Source organism: Sciurus carolinensis, chromosome X (genome assembly GCF_902686445.1).
Source record: "Sciurus carolinensis chromosome X, mSciCar1.2, whole genome shotgun sequence".
In the NCBI taxonomy this organism is placed as follows: Eukaryota; Metazoa; Chordata; class Mammalia; order Rodentia; family Sciuridae; genus Sciurus; species Sciurus carolinensis.
In genome coordinates this window covers 114,725,374-114,746,234 of record NC_062232.1, presented here as the reverse complement: position 1 = coordinate 114,746,234, position 20,861 = coordinate 114,725,374, and the positions used below count along the sequence as shown (strand labels likewise).

General features: G+C 38.2%; 1 protein-coding gene and 1 non-coding gene across 2 annotated transcripts in view; one reads left to right on the top strand and one right to left on the bottom strand.

The window, feature by feature from the left end:
• Positions 1 to 20,861, bottom strand: part of Adgrg4 (adhesion G protein-coupled receptor G4) — a 132,607-nt gene that overhangs the window by 54,847 nt on the left and 56,899 nt on the right. Inside the window, exons 5-8 of the mRNA XM_047537190.1 lie at positions 5,310 to 11,294; positions 4,239 to 4,339; positions 2,506 to 2,570; positions 56 to 95 (exon numbers count right to left, since the gene is read on the bottom strand). Coding sequence (XP_047393146.1) covers positions 56 to 95; positions 2,506 to 2,570; positions 4,239 to 4,339; positions 5,310 to 11,294 — 6,191 coding nt within the window. The remainder of the gene's footprint in view (positions 1 to 55; positions 96 to 2,505; positions 2,571 to 4,238; positions 4,340 to 5,309; positions 11,295 to 20,861) is intronic.
• Positions 17,984 to 18,063, top strand: Trnaa-agc (transfer RNA alanine (anticodon AGC)). Its single transcript has one exon. It is a non-coding gene; the product is annotated as a tRNA-Ala (tRNA).

Sequence of the window (20,861 nt, the reverse complement as noted above, 5' to 3'; positions counted from 1 at the left end):
CTGAGCAGGTATAGAATGGGTCACATGTAGGTTGATTTTGAAAAAAATTACTTACAATATCTTGGTACATGGCCATTTCTTCCTCAGAAGTTTTCCTGTATCAAAAGCATCACAAAATTATAGAAAAATGACATATAGTACCAAATTCACAGGGTGCAAGATCAGGATAAAGGAATCTCTGAGGCAGAAGAGTAGAATTCCCTCAGCTTGGAATTTAAGTAGTGGTATAGGTTCAATGGGACACTTGAAATGAACTTGGTCATTACATACCAAATTGTGGTAAACTTTGATTCAACAATCCTACTTCCAGGAATTTATTCCATAATCATACCAGTAACAGTACATAAAACACATATACAAGAGTAGAATGTCTGTCACTAGACAACTGAACACATACATCATATCATGCCTCCACAGAAGAATCTTATGCAATTATCAAAATGTATAAGATATATTTGTATGTGTTGGCCTAAAAAGATGGGCTTGATGTATTACAAAGTAAGAAAACACTATGCATTACAAAGTAAGAAAAGAAAGTTGTTAAACAGTATATAGAGTAGGATTCTGTTCTCTTAGTAAATGCATGAGAAAAATCTAGATGAATATATAAAATAGGTTGTTCAGTTGTTTTTTGTTTTTTTGTTTTTCAGTGCTGAGGATTGAACCCAGAACCTCATGCATGCTAAGTAGGTGCTCTGCCTCTGAGCTACATCCCCAGCCCTTGCAGGAGTTTTTAAAGGAGTAAGGAAAGGTAACTTCCCAGAGATTTTCATTTTCCATGTCATTTATTTCTGTAAAATTCTAAGATTTTACAATGACCACATCTTACCTTGCAGTAAGGAACAACAATAAACAATTCTGAAAAGGAAAATTGTATAACCCAAATATCTCCAACTTTGTGTTAGTAATTGTTTTGGATTGAATATTTGTGTCTACTCCAAACTCACAAGTTGGAGCCTAATCCCCTATGAGATATTAGAAGATGTGGCCTTTTGGAGGTACTTAAGTCAGGAATGTGGTACTCTCATGAACAGGATTAGTGCTGTTAAAAGTAGAGACAGGAGAGTTTCCTCTTTCTCTGTTCTCTGCCATATGAGGACACAATAAAAAAAGAAGCCTTCACTAGGACCTGACCATGCTTTCTTCCCAGCCATCAGACTGTAGGAAATGAATTCCTATGGTTTAAGCCACCCAGTCTATAGTATTTTTATTATTGTAGCCCAAACTAAGACAATCATCTACAATAGATTTACTTACATTCATTTATATGAGCCTCCCACCTATGAATATTTGAACATATAAGAAAAACAGAAATCCAGCTTAGAGAAGGTAGTCACATTTAGCCATGTGGTTTGAATATGATTTATCACTACTAAAGCTCATGTTCAGACTTGGTTCCCTAAGTGGCAGTGTTGGGAGATGGAGCCTAGTTAGAAGTGTTTGGGTCATAGGGCAGAGGTGTTATGAATGGATTCATGTCTTTCTTTTATGAGTGAGTTCTCACTCTCATGGGACTGGATTAGTTATCATGAGAGTAGATTGTTATAAAATGAGACTGCCCCTCCTGTTTTACCTCTTCTGTGCATACCTGCTCACACACACCTTCCCCTCTCCACCATGAGTTGAAGCAGCTCCATGCCTGCACCAGATGTAGCTACCTAATCATGAACTTCCCAGCCTTCAGACCCATAAGCCAAAATAAATCTCATTTTTTAAATAAATTACCCAGTATGAAGTATTCTAATAATGTGACAGAAAACAGAGTAAGACAATTTTTTAAATCAGCTGATCAGGTTTAACAGAGCCATTCCTGTCGTTCTGGGTGTCCCTTTAACTGAGAACTAATATATGTGCAGAGATAAAGCACAGGAAGCATTTTTCAGGTGACTGAAAGCCTTTAGCATGGTTTCCTTGATACTACTCAGTTTCTGCCTATTTCAATCACCTCTTGAAATTTGTGCCCCAAGCAAGTCTTGGAGTAGTTGACATTCCTCATTTTAAACATTCCATATTCCCTTTGGAATTTCTAATTCCAAAAAGTACATCATCTGAAAGTAAAAGGTGTTATAAATCTTCATGGACTTGGCCATCTATAGCTTTTCATCCCTTCAAGGCATGATTTCTTTGAGTCACAGATTCATGAAATTTTAGAAACTATAAGAGCAATAGAAATAACTCAGTTTAATTTCAACTTATTTTTTGTTTGTTTTGTCCTCCTGTTGGCTTTATACTCTACAATAATAAGATAAATTTCCTGGGCTGGGGAGATAGCTCAGCTGGTAGAGTGCTTGCCTTGCAAGCACAAGACCCTGAGTTCGATCCCCAGTACCGCAAAAAAAAAAGATAAATTTCCTCATTTCAAAGAAAACTTAGAAGGGAGGATGCAACTATAAATGTGGTAGCCCCCAAATTTCATGTGTACAAAAGGAAATTTCTACTGGATAGGAATAGACCAAGAATGCCCTCAAATTGCCCTTCAAACCAGTAAAGATGTCATCCACATACCTGCTTTTTATTTGGATAGCCAGATTAGCAAGAGAAAATTCACTGTCTCTAAAGATATAATTCAACTGTAAAAGAAAAAAAAACAGAAAAATCAGTTTTCATATTCTTACTCTTCTATTTTAATCCAGCAAAGTCACCTGGGACAATGTGATCAGTAAGCTGCAGTCATTATTTCAGCTGGCTCAACATCTAAACCTGCTCCCTTCAGTTTTCCAATTTACATTTTACCTACTGTTATGGGCTGAAATATTTCCCCACAAAATTCAAATGGCAAGGCCCTAACCCCAAATGTGATAATATTTGGAGCTAGAGCAAATGAGATCATAAGAATGGGGCCCCAATCCAATATAACTGGTATTCTTATTAAAAAAAGAGAGACAGAGATGCATGTGCACAAAGGAAATACTGTAAGGACACAGCAAGAAGGCAGTCATATGCAGGCCAAGGAGAGAGAGCTCACCAGAAACCAACCCTGACAGCACCTCTATCTTGAAATTCCAGCCTCCAGAACTGTGAGAAAACAAATGCCTATCTTTCCAGTCACCTAGTCTGTCAGAGCTTCATAAGACAACATGAGTAGACTGATACACTCACCCATTTTCAAGCACTTATAATCATGTCCTATATACTTGAAAGTAAGTGCTGATGGGGAGAGAGGAAACCAGTGTGACCATTCACTGCTGAATGGAAGATGCGAGTTGGTGTTACCTATCTGGGAGGCCATTTGGTAATAACTCTTAATATGTACAACCTTCACAATCTTTTATGTAACAATTACAATTCTAGGAATTTATCCTCCAGTGCCTCAAAATTTATTTCAAGGGCATTGCTCTAAGAAGTCTTTAAAAACAGAGGCAAAATAGAAACAACCTAAATGTCCACCAATGGATATCTAGATTTGAAAGAAGAAAACACTACATTTCAACCATATAGTGAAATCCTATTCATCTGTTAAAGTGTATGAGGTAGATCTATATTTGCCACCATGAATATGCTCAGAGATAAATGGTTAATGGTTGGGATACAGCTTACTGGTATAATGTGCTTGCCTAAACATGTACAAGGCCAAGGGTTGGTTATCAGCACTGCAAAAATTAAATTTGAAATATACATGGTTGAGTAAGTAGAGAATTGAAGAGTAGCATAATAGTACGATTCCAATTGTTGATATGAATAAATGCGCATGCATTAATGTTATAATATGTATGGAAAAGATCTAAAATATCTAAATGAATATGCTTTAGACCATTAGGAGGAGTTAATGGAAGGAGCAGCAGTAGAGGAGATTTGTTTTCTGTTTTAGATACTAATATCTGATAATTTTTACAAATTGTATTAGTCTTACTATCAGAAAACTGCAAGGAGAGAGAAGTTAAAATGCAGAAAACAAAGATATTTAAACACAATGGCACAGAATTTATCACTGTTCTCCTACTTTAACCCAAATATAAAAATTTGGCAGACTTAGAAGTTGTGTCAGTGGAGAAAAATATGCAGCTCTAAACAAATGAAAATAATAACATTCCATAAAAGTTTTCAATTGTCGACACTATGAAAGTGATTGCATAGATCCTCACAGTGTTGTTTACAGAATAGATTTGAGGTGCAAAAAATCAAAACTCATTATCTGTGAAATGGATTATTGATAGAAAAAAGTAAAATCCAATTTTAATCTACTAACTCTTTGTCATATATGTTTAGATGTACCATAAATATTCAAAAAAGTACTTTACCCAATTTTTTGCAAATTCACTTATAACACTGGTAACAGGGACCCTTGGCTCTTCATCAAAGACAGAGAAACTCATTTCAATATTGTAGAAGGAAACTGTAACTAAAAACAAGGAGATTAATTTTATTCATTTAGTTCAAGAAATTTGACTTCTATAAATTTGATTAAAACCACTGTCCATTTTAAAACAAATGAAACAATGACCTCTCATGCCTAAACTTTGCTTAATTTAACTGCAAGGTCAAGAACCATCACTTTTGGCACCATATTCAAAAGCAAAACAGAATGGTATCATCCCATTTTTGCTTTAATTATTCAGACATTTTCCTGAGTTCTACATAGTTGATGGATATGCTAGAAATCTCCCAAATTCTCTACTTTCATTGACCAACAGATTTTCAGCCCATTCACTGGCCAAAATGAACATTATCTCATATGAGCATTTGTACTGAGAAAGTAACCTGAGTACCCCACCCCAATCTTTCTTTCTGCTTCAGGATTTTCTCTCCTTAAGTTCCTCCTGCTCTTGTGTATCCTATCATTTTAATTTTGAAATAGTGTAAGTTTCAGGGACACACAAAATTGGAACAATACGGAAGTCAAATATTCCCTGCTTATGGATAAGTATTCTTAGTCAGTTGGATATGGGATTAGAAAAGGCTAAGACCTGCACATCAGGAATTTAAAGGCAACATAGAATATATTCCAGTGTTTTCTGATGCGTGGTAAACATGGTCAGACCTAGGGCCATACGATCCCCTACTGGGTAGGGGTAAAGTTTCTAGTATGTTCACATTGGCAAAGTCAGCTAGGGCATCAAGAACAAAACATGTGGAAAGGAGGCTTAGAAATGTCATATTGAGTGAAAAGATACATTTGCATTATATCTCAATAAATACATGAAACATTTCTAGACAATTCTGTTTGGACAAGGTACTGATGTACCCACTATGCCTCTGAAGAATATAAACACTTGCACACCTCTTCATCTCTTCTGCCATCAGAGAACTAACTTGGGGAACATATAGCCCATCATGCATTCTGTTAGGGATACATGCATAAAATATAGTACCTTTGGACCCAGCTGAAACAGATGAAGTCAGTGCTTCTGTAGATACAAAGGAAGATGTGGAGTCCAGCCAGGTTGTCTCAAAAGAGGAAGACATTAGTGAAGGCATTGTTGCTGTAGAGGGATGTGTCATTCCAGTAGCTGTGAATGGAAATGAAGCTCCAGTAGCAGCAGATGTAGCAGTGGTTGTATTTATAAGGTAAACCAGTGTGGGCTTAGGAAGAGTTAAAGTAGAAGATACTGATGCAGCTGGAATTGTGCTCCATGCAGATGTGTTTGTAGGGTTAGGAAGAGGCATAGAACCAATAGATAAGGTGTGGTCAGTTGTGGAACGCGACATACTCATTCCACCAACAGATGGCGGTTGAGACCCAATTCTGAAGCTGGTAGTCACAGTGGCTCTGGAGGATATCCCAGGGGATGTGGAAATGTATATACTATCATCTGTGATTTTTGTAGAAATAGGGAGAGAAGTTGGAGAGCCATTAATGATACTGCCCAGGGTAGGTGTAGGAGTAGTTTTTGGGAGTGTGTTGCTTCCAGTAGAAAAGGGCAGTGTTTTAATGTTAATGGGTGGGTACGTTGATATCATGGAAGAAGTTGGAAATGTGGATTTTGACACCGCTATTGGGGAGGAAGTTATAATGTGAGGATGATTAGTTATAGTTGCCAGGGGGAAACCTGAAGGAAGACTAGATGAGATCCAAGTCAGCATGGATGAAGTAGTTGCCTTGGAGATTACAGAAGGATTTGGTATTTGTGTGGTTCTAGGCATTACAGATGTGTTTGCTTTCTCAAATGTGTGCTTAATATTAGGCAAAGAGGTAGAGATATCTCTTAAAGATGTTGATAATGAAGAACTCCCAGAAATCCCAAAGGTAGGAAGAATTTCTGATGTGGTAATTGATGACATTGCCATAACATCCTTAGAGACTAGACCAGTCTGAGAGGCTGCAAATGTTGACAAAGACCCAGAGACAAGGTGTTGAGTCTCTGTTTCCATCTTTTTGGATGTAGGCACATGAGTAGTGGTGGAAATTTGAAACTGAGAATCTTCAGTTCTGGGTGTCTCCTGGGAAGTTGTAAGCAGAGACTGTGTGTTACTAGATGTAACTCTTGTTCCCAGAACTGGATGTTCAACCATTTGGGATGTAAGAGAGACCTCTGAAGTAGAGAACTCAGCATTTGCCTCAGTACCATGAGGTGAATGAAGAAGTGATGTCAAAAAGGGTGTAGTTGTATTGGATGAGGTCCGTGAAGGATATAAAACAGGAGTATTCCCAGATGTAGCTCTTTTTGTTATCTCAGCTGTAAAGGAAATATTTTCTGACAAGGAAGTCATCTTTCCTGTATTCGAGGAAAGGTAAGTGGTGGTGGCTTTTACACTTTTTGTGGGCCCAAGAGTGCTCTTAGAGTCAATCAAAGATGGGGAAACCTGGATATTCAAGGAAGTATGAAGATTATCTGAAGGAGTGGGCAAAAGTGCACTTTCAGAGACAGGAGTTCTGGAATAAGTATTTGTGAGAGCAGTCACTCTACCATTGCTCACAGTATAATGGGAGCTGTTAGTAATCCCAAGTAATATGTCCAGAGTTGTAGCCTCATCTCCTTGTGATGATTGTTGGGTTGTTGACAGTAATGGTGAAAATGTGGTCACTGGAATGGAGGAAATAGCTTCAGAGTTCTTAGAACTAAGTATAGAGAAAGCAGTGGTGCCTACAGCTGAAGGCACTATTCCAGCTGGAATAGTGGTTGGAATGGTTTTCATGGATGGAAAACTTGGCTCTGTTGGAAAGGATGTGGATGTAGGTGTGATCATTTCTGAAGTAGGCCCAGCATATGTCACAGGTATGACCTTCAGTGTAGATGTGCGTGTGGTCATAGCAGTCCTAGGGGTAGTTGAAGACCATATAATAGAGAATGACCCAATTTTTGTGGAAGTGTCAAAAGAGCCTGCTGCAGGTGAGGAAGCAGAATTATTAACTGGCATAGAGGATATCTCAGACATAGGCCCAGAAGTGACCATGGTGGGATTTTTCAAAAAATCTGAGTGTGTAGTTTTAGAAGACTTGGTCATTGGTATTGTGGGAGTGTCAGAAATATTTTTGAAAGTAAAAGTAGTGACATTAACTGACATTGAGGACATATGGTAAACAGGAATTGATGTTGTCATGGAAGTTTCACCAAGAAGTGTTGTAGGTACATTTGGAACAGAAAGGGCTGTAGTGATCCCATCAGTAGACATCATTGTAAAATTGTTATTGGATAGTCCAGTTGTGGAAGGAGACAAAGACTTAGAGAAAGTCTGTATGCTTTCAGAAGTAGAAGAGGCCACTGAAGTCACCTCAGGTTTAGTCTTAAGTGAAGGTAAGTGTGAAAGAGTTGTGTTGATAAGCACAGAATTTGATATTCTGGAAGTTGTGGTATCAACAAGTGAAGTATTCTGGTGATATGAGACAAGGTGAGTTGTAGAAGAGGAATTCACTATCATTTCTGCAGTCCTGGGAGTATATACTAAAAGGGCACTTGTGCTTCCTTTATCAGGAGACAAAAAAGTGGTTATTGTCAGAGTTTGTGAAGGGAGAATTGTTTTCCCAAAACCAGTAGACATTTCTGAAATGTGAACATCTGCTGTTTTACTTGAAGTCAAGGTAGATGTAGCCTGTGTACTCCCAGAAGTGGGAAATGAAGCTGAATTCCCATCAGGTGTAGTCCCAAGTTGACTCTCTGAAGGCAAATATGTTCGATGGCTAGAAAGTTTTGTGGTCTCAGAAAATCCTGTATCTGTCATTTCTAAGGATGAAGTACCCTGGGAGTCATAAACAAAAGAATTATTCAAAGGAGATATTTCTGTCACTGCCAAAGTTCCTGGGGTTTTCCCCCGTGAAGTGATAATCTGCCCTTGGTCAGAAGATAAAGTAGAGGTGCCAGTTGCCAATTGTGTAAAGACTGGTGTGTTTACAAGATGTGTGGAAGACTGAGAAATGTGAACATCTACTGAGGTTGTAAGCTTATTGGCAGAGGTGTATGAAGACATGTCCTCATCAACAACAGAGGTCTCTGTGGTGCCAGTAGCCAAGCTAAGAGCATTTCCACCACTGCTGAAAGTATATGGAAAGCTAAGAGCATAGGTAGAAGTCTCCTCCACTTGAGATTTGGGTTGAGTTGCTACTGGTGCAGATGTAGTTGTGGCCAAATGAGTAGAGGACACAATTGGTATGTTGTCAGGGGGAGGTTTTGAGCAGACAAGAGGGTGTGTGGACGGAGTTACTCTGTCAGCTGAGGTGGAGGAAATGGTGGCCCTAGTGTTAGATGTCATAGGAGTGAAGGGTCTCATGGAGACTACAGTTTCTGTCGGAGGGGTAACTGCCTTGGGTGTCATTGAAGTAGAAATCACTGTGACCCCTGAAGTGGTGTCAGTTGAGTCTCTGTGGGTAGGCATGGCATCACTAGTTGTGGAAGCTTTTTGACTTAATTGTGGCATCAATGCTGTGCTCATTGTAGCTGATGACAGGGTTGAAACATCCGAGAGCACAGATGTGGAGAAATCTCTGGCCAGTGTGGAAGGCTCAGACATGGTCACCTTAGTTTCATCAGACACCACCATAGAGGTGACAGCAGAGACATTAACTGGCAGTGAAATCATATGGGTAACAGGTGGAGGGGTTACTGAGGAATGAGTAGCTGGAGTCTGTGGAGGCAAGATATCAGCAGTCGAGAACAAGGCTGTCCTGTCTGTAGGAATAGTGGTGAAACTGGCTTCCAATATTCTTGTGGTAGAAGCACCCAGGGATTCAGGGACTGTCTGCATTCTCCCAGAAGTGGGAGATGGAGCAGAATTCCCCCCAGGTGTCTCTGAAGTCCAATGTGCTGTATAGTTGTGTGTCGAATTAAAGATTTCTGTAACTACATTGTATAGACTCTTAGGTGTGGTTTTCATCAATTTTGTTGAAAGCCAGCTCCCTCCCACCTCAGTAGTTACAGTTTTATTATCCAATGGGTTAGTCAAATTTTCTATATCAGGAAAAGGGGAAACAGTGACAGAAGCTGTCACCATTTGTGCTGATTCATCTGTCATTTCCAGCACTGTTGAAAATTGAGAAACCTCAGCTACTGCTGCTATCGTTGATTTTCCCTTAAGATGATGGGAAGTTGTTTCTTTTCTTGTCACAGTAGCACTGAATTTTTGTGTTGTGACAGACTTTGGTACAGGGGCCGTTGTATCACCAAATGTGCTTGTACCATTTGTTTCCATTTGTGTAGCCTCAGAAGTGTTTTCCTCAGTAGAAAAATTTAGTTTAATGTCAGCAAGGGTAGATATTATATCTGCTGGTGGAACAACTGTCTCCCTTGGTGTTGAAGGAAGTTCATTTGCACCTACTGTGGACATAGAGTTGGATTTTAGTTGTAAGGTGGTAAATTTAAACTCAGGAAGTTTAGTTACAGAGGTGGTTCCAGATGTGGTAGAAAAATTAGCAAACTGTGAAGATGTTATTTTGGATAGAGCTGCTGTATATCTAGCTGTAGTAGCATCAGTACTAGTGGTAGCCTTGCTCTCTGTGGAGGCTTCCAGTGGGGTGATAAAATTAGTAGCTGTGGATAAATGTTCTGTATTAGTAATATTCTCATATAATGCTGATGTGAAATTTTCATTAGGTACAAATGTACGTGTGGTGGTTGTATTTGTAGATGTTACCAGGGTCTGTTCTGGCCTAGAAGTCCAAGTGGTAACATTGGTGGAAAATTCATGCACAGCTTCCTCAGTTGTAGGTGTGGAACCTGATTCAGATGCCTTGGATGTGGAAAATGATTTAGTAGAAATCAAAGTAAGCATGTGTTCACCAGCTGTAGGTGTATTATGGGTCTGTAGTGGCCCTGTGATTGTTGGGGAGATAGTAGTTTCAACCACTGTAGGTGCAAGTATGATTGCAGGAGTGAAGGTTGTGTTTGAACTCTCAGCATCAACAACTGTCTGTACATTCTGAGTTCCAGTGATTGGAGAGGGGGTCATGGAATAAAGAACCATAGAGGAGGTCTCTTTTGGAATGGAGGTAGATATGGCATCACCCAAGCTGGGTGAAGAAATATTCTGGAAATTCGTAGATGTCCATTTTGTTTCTGATGTTCTTAGGGTAGGCGTGGTCTCAATAGGCATCACAGATTGAACTGTAAATGCTATTTCCATATCAGTTGTTGCCAATGTAGATATTGTTTGATTTCTTGGAAATACAGAATCCATTGGAGTAATTGTGGAGATGAGCAGAGACTCAGGTGATGCTGATGCAGTCTCAATGCCCATACTTCTACCTGAAGTCTCTTCTACTGTGGACCATGGTACAGTTCTGGTAGCTGTAGATAAGAGAAATTCTTGTCCAGATGTGGAGAAAGGGAGAGGTGCGATAACTGTAGATTTTTGTTTGGGCCAAGATGTTGTAGACATGGATGCTGACTCAATAATTGAGAATAGAGATGTTGTCTTCATAACAGCTGACTGAGATTCAACTGCTGAAGTTTTTGATGCAACTGCATTCTTGGTAAATCTAGATGTGGAAAGGAAATGAACAGCTGTAGTTGGATGTAAGATCTTAGTAGTCATGGTTTCTGCCATTTTTGTTGTCCTTGTGCTTTTGGAACTTGAGGATTTAGTTAATTTTATGGAATCAGTGGTAGTGCATAGGCATGTACTCTGGGTAGGCTGAGTGATGACTGCAGAAGAAGATAAACCATCTGCTGCAAAGGTAGCTGTCTCAGCTATAGATGTCTTTAAATTTGTTGATGTAGTCATTGTTTCTAGAGGTGGAAATGTTTTATTGGAATAGGATAAAGTTGTATAATCAGTTGCAAACATAGGCATGCTTTTAGACATCACTGCAGATGAATGTTCAGTCTTTTGTGGTCTTAGTCCAGTAATTTGGGAAGGGGTTGTCAAGTTTATTTGTTGTGAAAGTGTTGTATTGGTTTCTTCAATTGTCATATTTTCAGAAACAACTGAAAAACCAGAAAGCAAGTGTTACTTTGGATTCAGTCTTAGAAAATCAGAAACAATTCTTTATGGAAGATATCTGATTTATTTTTAATTTTTAAGAGAAATAAATATCACAGATGTAATCACATTACTTATTTCATTTTTCTTAAGACAATGTACACTCACTAATATCACTATATGGTTCTCATAATACCTTGGTTAGGTAACTTACTATTACTATGGAAAACATTCATACCATAGTATGTCCATATGGATGCCTGTAAAAGAGAAATACATGCTAAAGTAGCACTGATTAACACAAATTTGGAAAAGGTACAAAATCCTTGAAAGACATATCTGTTAGAAGTCACTGAAAAAGAAATAGGTCATTCTATTGGTTTTATATCTGTTAAAGTAATAGAATTATGTACTTAAAAAATCTTCCAAGAAAGATCAACTTTGGATTCAAACAGAAGTAGTTTTAAATCTTGGCTCATTACTTGTTTATTACATAACTTTGCAGTAACTTACTTAATGTCTGTGCTTTGATATCCTATTTTGCAATATAAGGACTGTAATAAAACCTACCTTATAAAATTGTCATGAGACTTAAGTAAGTTAATGTATGTGAAACATTTAGCATAATACCTGGCACAGAGTAAGTTCTCAAAAAATATTTGACCTGACTTTGATTAGGTCAACTTTTTATCACTCATTTAAACACTGGAGACTGAAAATGTTCTCATCTGGAGTCTCAGGATTAAAATATCTTAACCATGAGATAGATAGTTAGATAGATAATAGATAGATAGATAGATAGATAGATAGATAGATAGATAGATCTGTGTGTATATTTGTATGTGTACATTATAAACATACACAAAAATAGAAATGTCAAACATGGTGAAAAGTGTAAACAGAAGTTGTAATATTTTCTTCCTATAATCTAGCATATTGTCTGGTCACCCCATGAAACTGTACACCCTGCTTTGAAGACCACTCAAGCCTAGCTTTTGCCTCCATTCAGGTTAATTAAAGTTAAAAAGAGTTGTGAATACTCTTCTAAGTTCTTTGAGAAATACATAGACTTATAGCATGAGTCCTTCCCTCAAAGAGCTCATATATTATTGAGAAAGTTTTATGGTACTGAAATATTTTTCAAAAGATACCATAAGAAACTGATCGCCAACCGCCAGTGGAGCACCAGCTGCCTGCTGTTGCCTGGAAGTTCACTGTGACAGTACCTGCAGGTTTGATTACACGTGGCTGCCACCATTTTGAGACAACAGCCAGGCCCCATAGGACCCCTGGCCGGACTGACTACACCCCATCTCCAGAATCCCTCAGCCCAACTGACCACTCCCTGCCTCTGGGGCCCTCACATCGACTGACTGCTCCCTGCTGCCAGGACCTCCAGACCAACTGACTGCGCCCTATCACCAGAACCCCAGACCAACTGATTGCACATGGCCTCCAGGATTCTGCAACCACACCAAACACACCGGACCTCCAGGACCCCTGCTGGACCAACCGCATCCCGCCTCCAGGACCTCCAGCTGACCACGTCCACACTCTGAGCTGCAGCTCCCCATTTGCCAACACATTTGGAAGCCGGAGCGGCCATCTTGGATAATCCTGAAAGCCGTAGCTCCCATCTTTAGGTGGGGCAAATCCCATCCTGAGACGCCTGCTGGAGACTTGAAGCTCATTGTCAGGTACCTCTCATGCATCAGGCTACTGAACTCTGGGAGGTTTCATTACTATATGACTGTTATACTATAGATTTTCTTTTTTTCTCCTTATTGAAAAAATTTAAGTTTTTATTTCTTTACTTTTCTTGCTCTCTTTTCCTTTTGTTTATCTGTTCCCTCAGAGTCTCTTTCTCCCTTTTTGCATGCTAACATCCAATTTCTTTTGATTACACTCTCACACTTTCTATTATCTAGAACTTCTGTATATTCTTTTCTTGTACCATTAACAGCTACATTCTACATCCCTCTGCATCCTCTTTGTCCTCCATTTGAAACTGCAGAACTTATTGCAAATCTGTTTGTTTTACTGAAGATAATATTTGAACTCATTCTGTTTATTATGACAACATTGTTATTGTCCTCATGGGGGCTATTTGGTCTAGGATTGCATAGTGTCTGAATTGGGAACTGCTAATATTGATCTCCCCTTAAAGAAAAAGGTTTTGGAAACCTATAGGGCCACTATAAGCCTATAGGGGGAAATCTGCAATACCCCGATCTGCACTGCTAGAGGGGAAGATACATGAACAACATGAAAACACAAGGGAAGAAAATGATCCAAACAAAACTAGATTCTATATTAATAGAATCCAATGACAGTATGTTAGAAGAAATGTCAGAAAAGGACTTCAGATTATACATGATTAAGATGATTCGCGAAGAAAAGGATGAGATAAGAGAGCAAATGCAGGCTATGAATGTTAATACCAATAAGCTGAAAGAGCAAGTGCAGGAAGCAAAAGATCATTTCAACAAAGAGATAGAGATTCTCAATAAAAACCAAACGGAAATCCTTGAAATGAAGGGAAAAACCAAATAAAAAACTCAATGGAAAGCATCACCAAAAGACTAGACCACTTGGAAGACAGAACCTCAGACAATGAAGACAAAATATTTAATCTTGAAAATAACATGGCCCAAACAGAGAAGATGGTAAGAAATCATGAACAGAATCTCCAAGAACTATGGGACATCATGAAAAGATCAAATTTAAGAATTATTGGGATTGAGGAAGGCACAGAGATACAAACCAAAGGAATGAACAACCTATTCAATGAAATAATAGCAGAAAATTTCCCAAACCTGAAGAATGAAATGAAAAATCAAATACAAGAGGCTTACAGAACACCAAATGCACAGAATCACAACAGATCTATACCAAGGCACATTATAATGAAAATGCCTAACATTCAAAATAAAGATAGGATTTTGAAGGCCACAAGAGAAAAGCATGAGATTACATATAGGGGAAACCAATATGGATAGCAGCAGACTTCTCAATCCAGACTCTAAAACCTAGAAGGGCCTGGAACAACATATTTCAAGCTCTGAAAGAACATGGTTGCCAACCAAGAATCCTATACCCAGCAAAACTAACCTTCAGATTTGAAGATGAAATAAAATCCTTCCATGATAAACAAAAGTTAAAAGAATTTACAAATAGAAAGCCTGTGCTACAGAATGTTCTCAACAAAATATTCCATGAGGAGGAAATGAAAAACAACAATGTAGGTCAGCAAAGGGAGAAACTACCTTTGAGGAAAAACACTCAAAGGAGAAACCAAGCCAAATTAAAAACCAAAAATAAGCCCAAATGACTGGGAATACAAATCATATCTCAATAATAACCCTGAACATTAATGCCTAAACTCATCAATCAAAAGACATACACCGACAGAATGTACTAAAAAGAAAGACCCAACAATATGCTGCCTGCAAGAGACCCATCTCATAGAAAAAGACACCCATAGACTAAAGGTGAAAAATGGGAAAAAACCTACCACACACATAGACTCAGTAAAAAGCAGGGGTTTCCATCCTTATATCAGATACAATGGACTTCAAGCCAAAGTTAGTCAGAAGGGATAAAGAAGGACATTTCATACTGCTTAAGGGAACCATAAATCAGGAAGACATAACGATAGTAAATATTTATGCCCCAAACAATGGTGCATCCCTGTACATCAAACAAATCTTTCTCAAATTCAGGAATCAAATAGACCACAACACAATAATTCTGGGTGACTTTAACGTACTGCTGTCACCACCAGATAGATCTTCCAAACAAAAACCAACCAAAGAAACCATAGAACTCAATAACACAATCAATAACCTAGACTTAATAGACATATATAGAATATTCCATCCATCAACGAGCGGATTCACTTTCTTCTCATGAGCATATGGAACCTCCTTGAAAATAGACCATATGTTATGCCACAAAGCAGCCCTTAGGAAATGCAAAAAAATAGAGATACTGCCTTGTGTTCTATCAGATCATAATGGACTGAGAGAAGAAATCAATGACAAAATAAAAAAGAGAAATTACTCCAACACCTGGAGACTAAATAATATGCTATTAAATGAAGCATGGATAACAGAAAACATCAGGGAGGAGATAAGAAAATTCTTAGAGGTCAATGAGAACGATGATACAACATATCAAACTCTGGGACACTATGAAAGTGGTACTAAGAGGAAAATTCATTGCATGGAGCACATTCAAGAAAAGAATGAAAAGTCAACAACTAAATGACCTAACATTACAGCTCAAAGCCCTAGAAAAAGAAGAACAGAATAATAGCAAAAGTAGTAGAAGACAGGAAATAATTAAAATCAGAGCTGAAATCAATGAAATTGAAACAAAAGAAACAATTCAAAAATTGACAAAACAAAAAGTTGGTTCTTTGAAAAAGTAAACAAAACAGACAAACCCTTAGCCACACTAACAAAGAGAAGGAGAGAGAAAACTCAAATTACTAAAATTCGTGATGAAAAAGGAAAGGTCACGACAGACACCACTGAGATACAGAACATAATGAGAAGCTACTTTGAAAATCTGTATTCCAACAAAATAGAAACTACCAAAGACATTGACAAACTTCTAGAGACATATGCTCCTCCCAAACTGAACCAGGAGGACATACACAATTTAAACAGATCAATATCAAGCAATGAAATAGAAGAAGCCATTAAAAACCTACCATCCAAGAAATGCCCAGGACCAGATGGATTCTCAGCCGAGTTCTACAAGACCTTCAAAGAAGAACTCATTCCAATACTTCTCAACGTATTCCAGGAAATAGAAAAGGAGGGTACCCTATCGAACTCATTCTATGAAGCTAATATCACCCTCATACCCAAACCAGGAAAAGACACATCGAGGAAAGAAAATTTTAGACCAATATCCTTGATGAATATAGATGAATATCCTTAACAAAATATTGGCAAACCATATCCAAAAACATATTAAGAAAATTGTGCACCACGATCAATTGGAGTTCATCCCGGAATGCAAGGATGGTTTCACATCCATAAATCAATAAACGTAATCCATCATGTCAATAGACTTAAGAATAAGAATCATACGGTTATTTCAATTGATGCAGAAAAAGCGTTTGACAAAATACAACACCCCTTCATGCTCAAAACACTAGAAAAAATAGGGATAGTAGGAACATACCTGAACATTGTAAAGGCTATTTATGCTAAGCCCATGGCCAACATCATTCTTAATGGAGAAAAACTGAAACCATTCCCTTTAAAAATGGGAAAAAGACAGGAATGTCCTCTTTCACCACTTCTATTCAACATTGTCCTCGAAACTCTAGCCAGAGCAATTAGGCAGACCAAAGAAATTAAAGGGATACGAATGGGAAAAGAGGAACTTAAGCTGTCACTATTTGCTGATGACATGATTCTATATTTAGAGGATCCAACAAACTCCTCCAGAAAACTTCTAGACCTCATCAATGAATTCAGCAAAATAGCAGGCTATAAAATCAACATGCATAAATCTAAAGCATTTTTATACACAAGCAATGAAACATCTGAAAGGGAAGTGAGGGAAACAATTCCATTTGCAATAGCCTCAAAAAAAATAAAATACTTGGGAATCAATCTAACCAAAGAGGTAAAAGATCTCTACAATGAAAACTACAAAACATTGAAGAAAGAAATTGAGGAAGACCTCAGAAGATGGAAAGATCTCCCATGTTCTTGGATAGGCAGAATTAATATTGTCAAAATGGCCATACTACCAAAAGTGCTATACAGATTCAAGGCAATTCCAATTAAAATCCCAATGATGTACCTTACAGAAATAGAGCAAGCAATCATGAAATTCATCTGGAAGAATAAGAAACCCAGAATAGCTAAAGCAATCCTTAGCAGAAAGAGTGAAACAGGGGGTATCGCAATACCAGAATTTCAACTATACTACAAAGCAATAGTAACAAAAACGGCATGGTATTGGCACCAAAATAGACAGATAGATCAATGGTACAGAATAGAGGACACGGACACAAACCCAAATAAATACAATTTTCTCATACTAGACAAAGGTGCCAAAAATATGCAATGGAGAAAAGATAGCCTCTTCAATAAATGGTGCTGGGAAAACTGGAAATCCATATGCAGCAGAATGAAACTAAACCCCTATCTCTCACCCTGCACAAAAATCAACTCACAATGGATCAAGGACCTTGGAATCAGACCAGAGACCCTGCATCTTACAGAAGAAAAAGTAGGTCCAAATCTTCAACTTGTTGCCTTAGGATCAGACTTCCTTAACAGGACTCCCATAGCACAAGAAATAAAAGCAAGAATCAATAACTGGGACAGATTCAAACTAAATAGCTTTCTCTCAGCAATGGAAACTATCAGCAATGTGAAGAGAGAGCCTACAGAGTGGGAGAAAATCTTTGCCACTCATACTTCAGATAGAACACTAATTTCCAGAATATACAAAGAACTCAAAAAACTCTACACCAAGAATGCAAATAATCCAATCAACAAATGGGCTAAGGAAATGAACAGACACTTCACAGAAGAAGATGTACAAGCAATCAACAAACATATGAAAAAATGTTCACCATCTTTAGTAATAAGAGAAATGCAAATCAAAACTACATTAAGATTCCATCTCACCCCAATTAGAATGGCAATTATCAAGAAACCAAGCAGGGCTGGGGAGATAGCTCAGTCGGTAGAGTGTTTGCCTAGCAAGCACAAGGCTCTGGGTTCAATCCCCAGCACTGCAAAAAAAAAAAAAAAAAAAAAAAGAAAAGAAAAGAATACAAGCAACAATAGGTGTTGGAGAGGATGTGGGGGAAAAGGTACACTCATACATTGCTGGTGGGGCTGCAAATTAGTGCAGCTACTCTGGAAAGCAGTGTGGAGATTCCTTAGAAAACTTGGAATGGACCCACCATTTGACCCAGCTATCCCACTCCTTGGCCTATACCCAAAGGACTTCAAATCAGCATACTACAGAGATACAGCCACATCAATGTTCATAGCTTCTCAATTCACAATAACCAGGTTGTGGAACCAACCTAGATGTTCTTCAATTGATGAATGGATAAAGAAACTGTGTATATATACACACACAATGGAATATTACTCACCTATAAAGAATAATAAAATTATGGCATTTGCAGGTAAATGAATGAAATTGGAGAATATCATGCTAAGTAAGATAAGCCAATCTCAAAAAGCCAAAGGACGAATGATTTCGCTGATAAGCGGATAATGACACATAATAGGAGGTGGGAGGGGGGCAAGAATGGAGGAAGGAGAGACTGTATAGAGGGAAAAGAGTGGTGGGAGGGGTGGGGGGAACGAAAAAATAACAGAATGAATCAAACACCATTATCCTATATAACTGTATGATTATGCAAATCGTATGCTGTTTCTCCATGTACAAATGGAAACAACATGTATTCCATTTGTTTACAATAAAAATAAATTTTAAAAAACAGAGAAAAAAGTTACAATAATATTTTAATGCAAAACAATGATAAAGTTTATAATAAAGTGAACAATGGAATATAATCAGGTTCTAAATGTCTCCAGCATGCAATAGGAGATCAATACAGTGAAAAGAGCAAACCTATCTTCAAGCTAATGAGGAAGCTTTCTCTTAGAAGATCTACACCTTTGAGAAATGATGGGGTTGGGGTAGAGTAAGCAAAGACAAAGAATATGGAGGCAGCAAGATATCACTCTAGCTGGGAATGGAATGGAGTGTGTTGATTAGTAATGGGACATGAAGGGGAGAGTAGGAAGACAAATGAGGAAAGGTAATGCAGTTGCTTTCATGTGTTGAGTACTTACCACAAACCAAACACAGTGCTTCATGCAATCTCACTTAATCAAACTAATAACTATAGGATAAATATTACAATCATCCTCATTTTAGAATTGAAGAAATGGAATGTTAGAAAGTTCACAAGAATTGTCCAAGTTCACACTTGAAATTAAAACCAAAGTTGATCATCTATGCTCTAAACCACTACACCATTTGAAATGAATCATATTCCTGAGCAAGGGGAATAAGTTGGTAAAAGCAGTCTTGAGGGAAAGGAATTTCATGGTGGCATATAGGATGAGTAGGAACTGGAGGGAAATGAAAGCAGAGTCTCTTAGGAGGCTGGTGAAGTCCTCCTCCCCAATCCCCTCCCATCAACTCTGAACCAGTCCTATTGTTCATTTCCTCCATGACTCCACATGGGCAATCAAGCACTGCTGGACAAGGTCACCCAAGAAGATAAATTGGCATTTCCATAACTTCATGATCACTAACTTCAAACAAGCCTTTCCCACTGCCCATCCACCCTACTACTTTTCTCTGGTCAATTTGTGTTCCTACACAGCAATAACTCCTTCAAATCTTCCCCATTTTCAAATTCCACCCCCACATGTTTATCAGATCATCATGCCTCCTACTTTAAAAAAAAAAGTAATTGAAATCACCAGTTAGAAACTCATCTGTGCTTTAGATCCTGTCACCTCCTACCATTCAGAAACCTCAAATCATCAGTTATCACCTTCTGTCCCTAATCAGCCTTTTCCTCCTGATATAAAACATATTGCAGTCTCTTGAAATAAAAAAATTAAAACCCCACATTCCTCGGCAGGCACTGCCTTATCTCTATCCTCCCCATAACTCCTGAAATTCTTTAAAATTCTGAAATTCTTCAAAGAAAGTTTATCTATACTGACTATCTCTGCTTCTCTAGCAACTCCTTCTCTATATCTTTTGCAGATCACCCTATTTTACCTCACCAAGGCTTGGTCCTAGCCTCTCTACTCTTTTCATTTTGCAGTTTTTCCACAATTAGAATTTCAGTTCACACCTATACACAGATCAATCTCAAAGTCATATCTCCAGACCAGTTCTATATTCTGAGCTACACATTTTTATAATTAATGCTTACTATTGGATACCTCAAACTCAATATATTCCAACATAAACTCATCATCTTCTATCCAAACTGGGTCTTCTGGTATTCTTTTATTGAATTGCATCACCATACTTTCAGTTATTCAAGTCAAACTCCTCTCCATCTGTCTCCTCCATTCTCTCACTCACCTGCCTTAACCAACCTGTTATTGTGTCCTTTATATCATATTGCCTGAATTTCTCTCTCTTATTTTGCTAGGTACCGAGGATTGAACCCAGGGATGCTTTACCACTGAGCTACATTCCCAGTCTTTTTACTTATTTTTTTTTATTTTTAAATAGTCTTAGTAGGTTACCCAGGCTGGACTTGAACTTACAGTCCTCCGCCTTAGCCTCCCCAGTTGCTGGGATCATGGGTGTGTGCCACAATGGCCAACCTAAATACCTCTTGACACCATCAATTTCTCTCTATCTCCATCACTTACCATGCTGATCAAATGACCAACCTCTCCAGATTACTACAGCAACCTCTCCATTGAACTCTCTGCAACTGCTCTTGGGTTCCCTCCAATCTGTCCCAATATGCAATCAGAATGATGTTTTTGAAATGCAAATATAATCATGTGACACACACACACAATCACACACTCAGT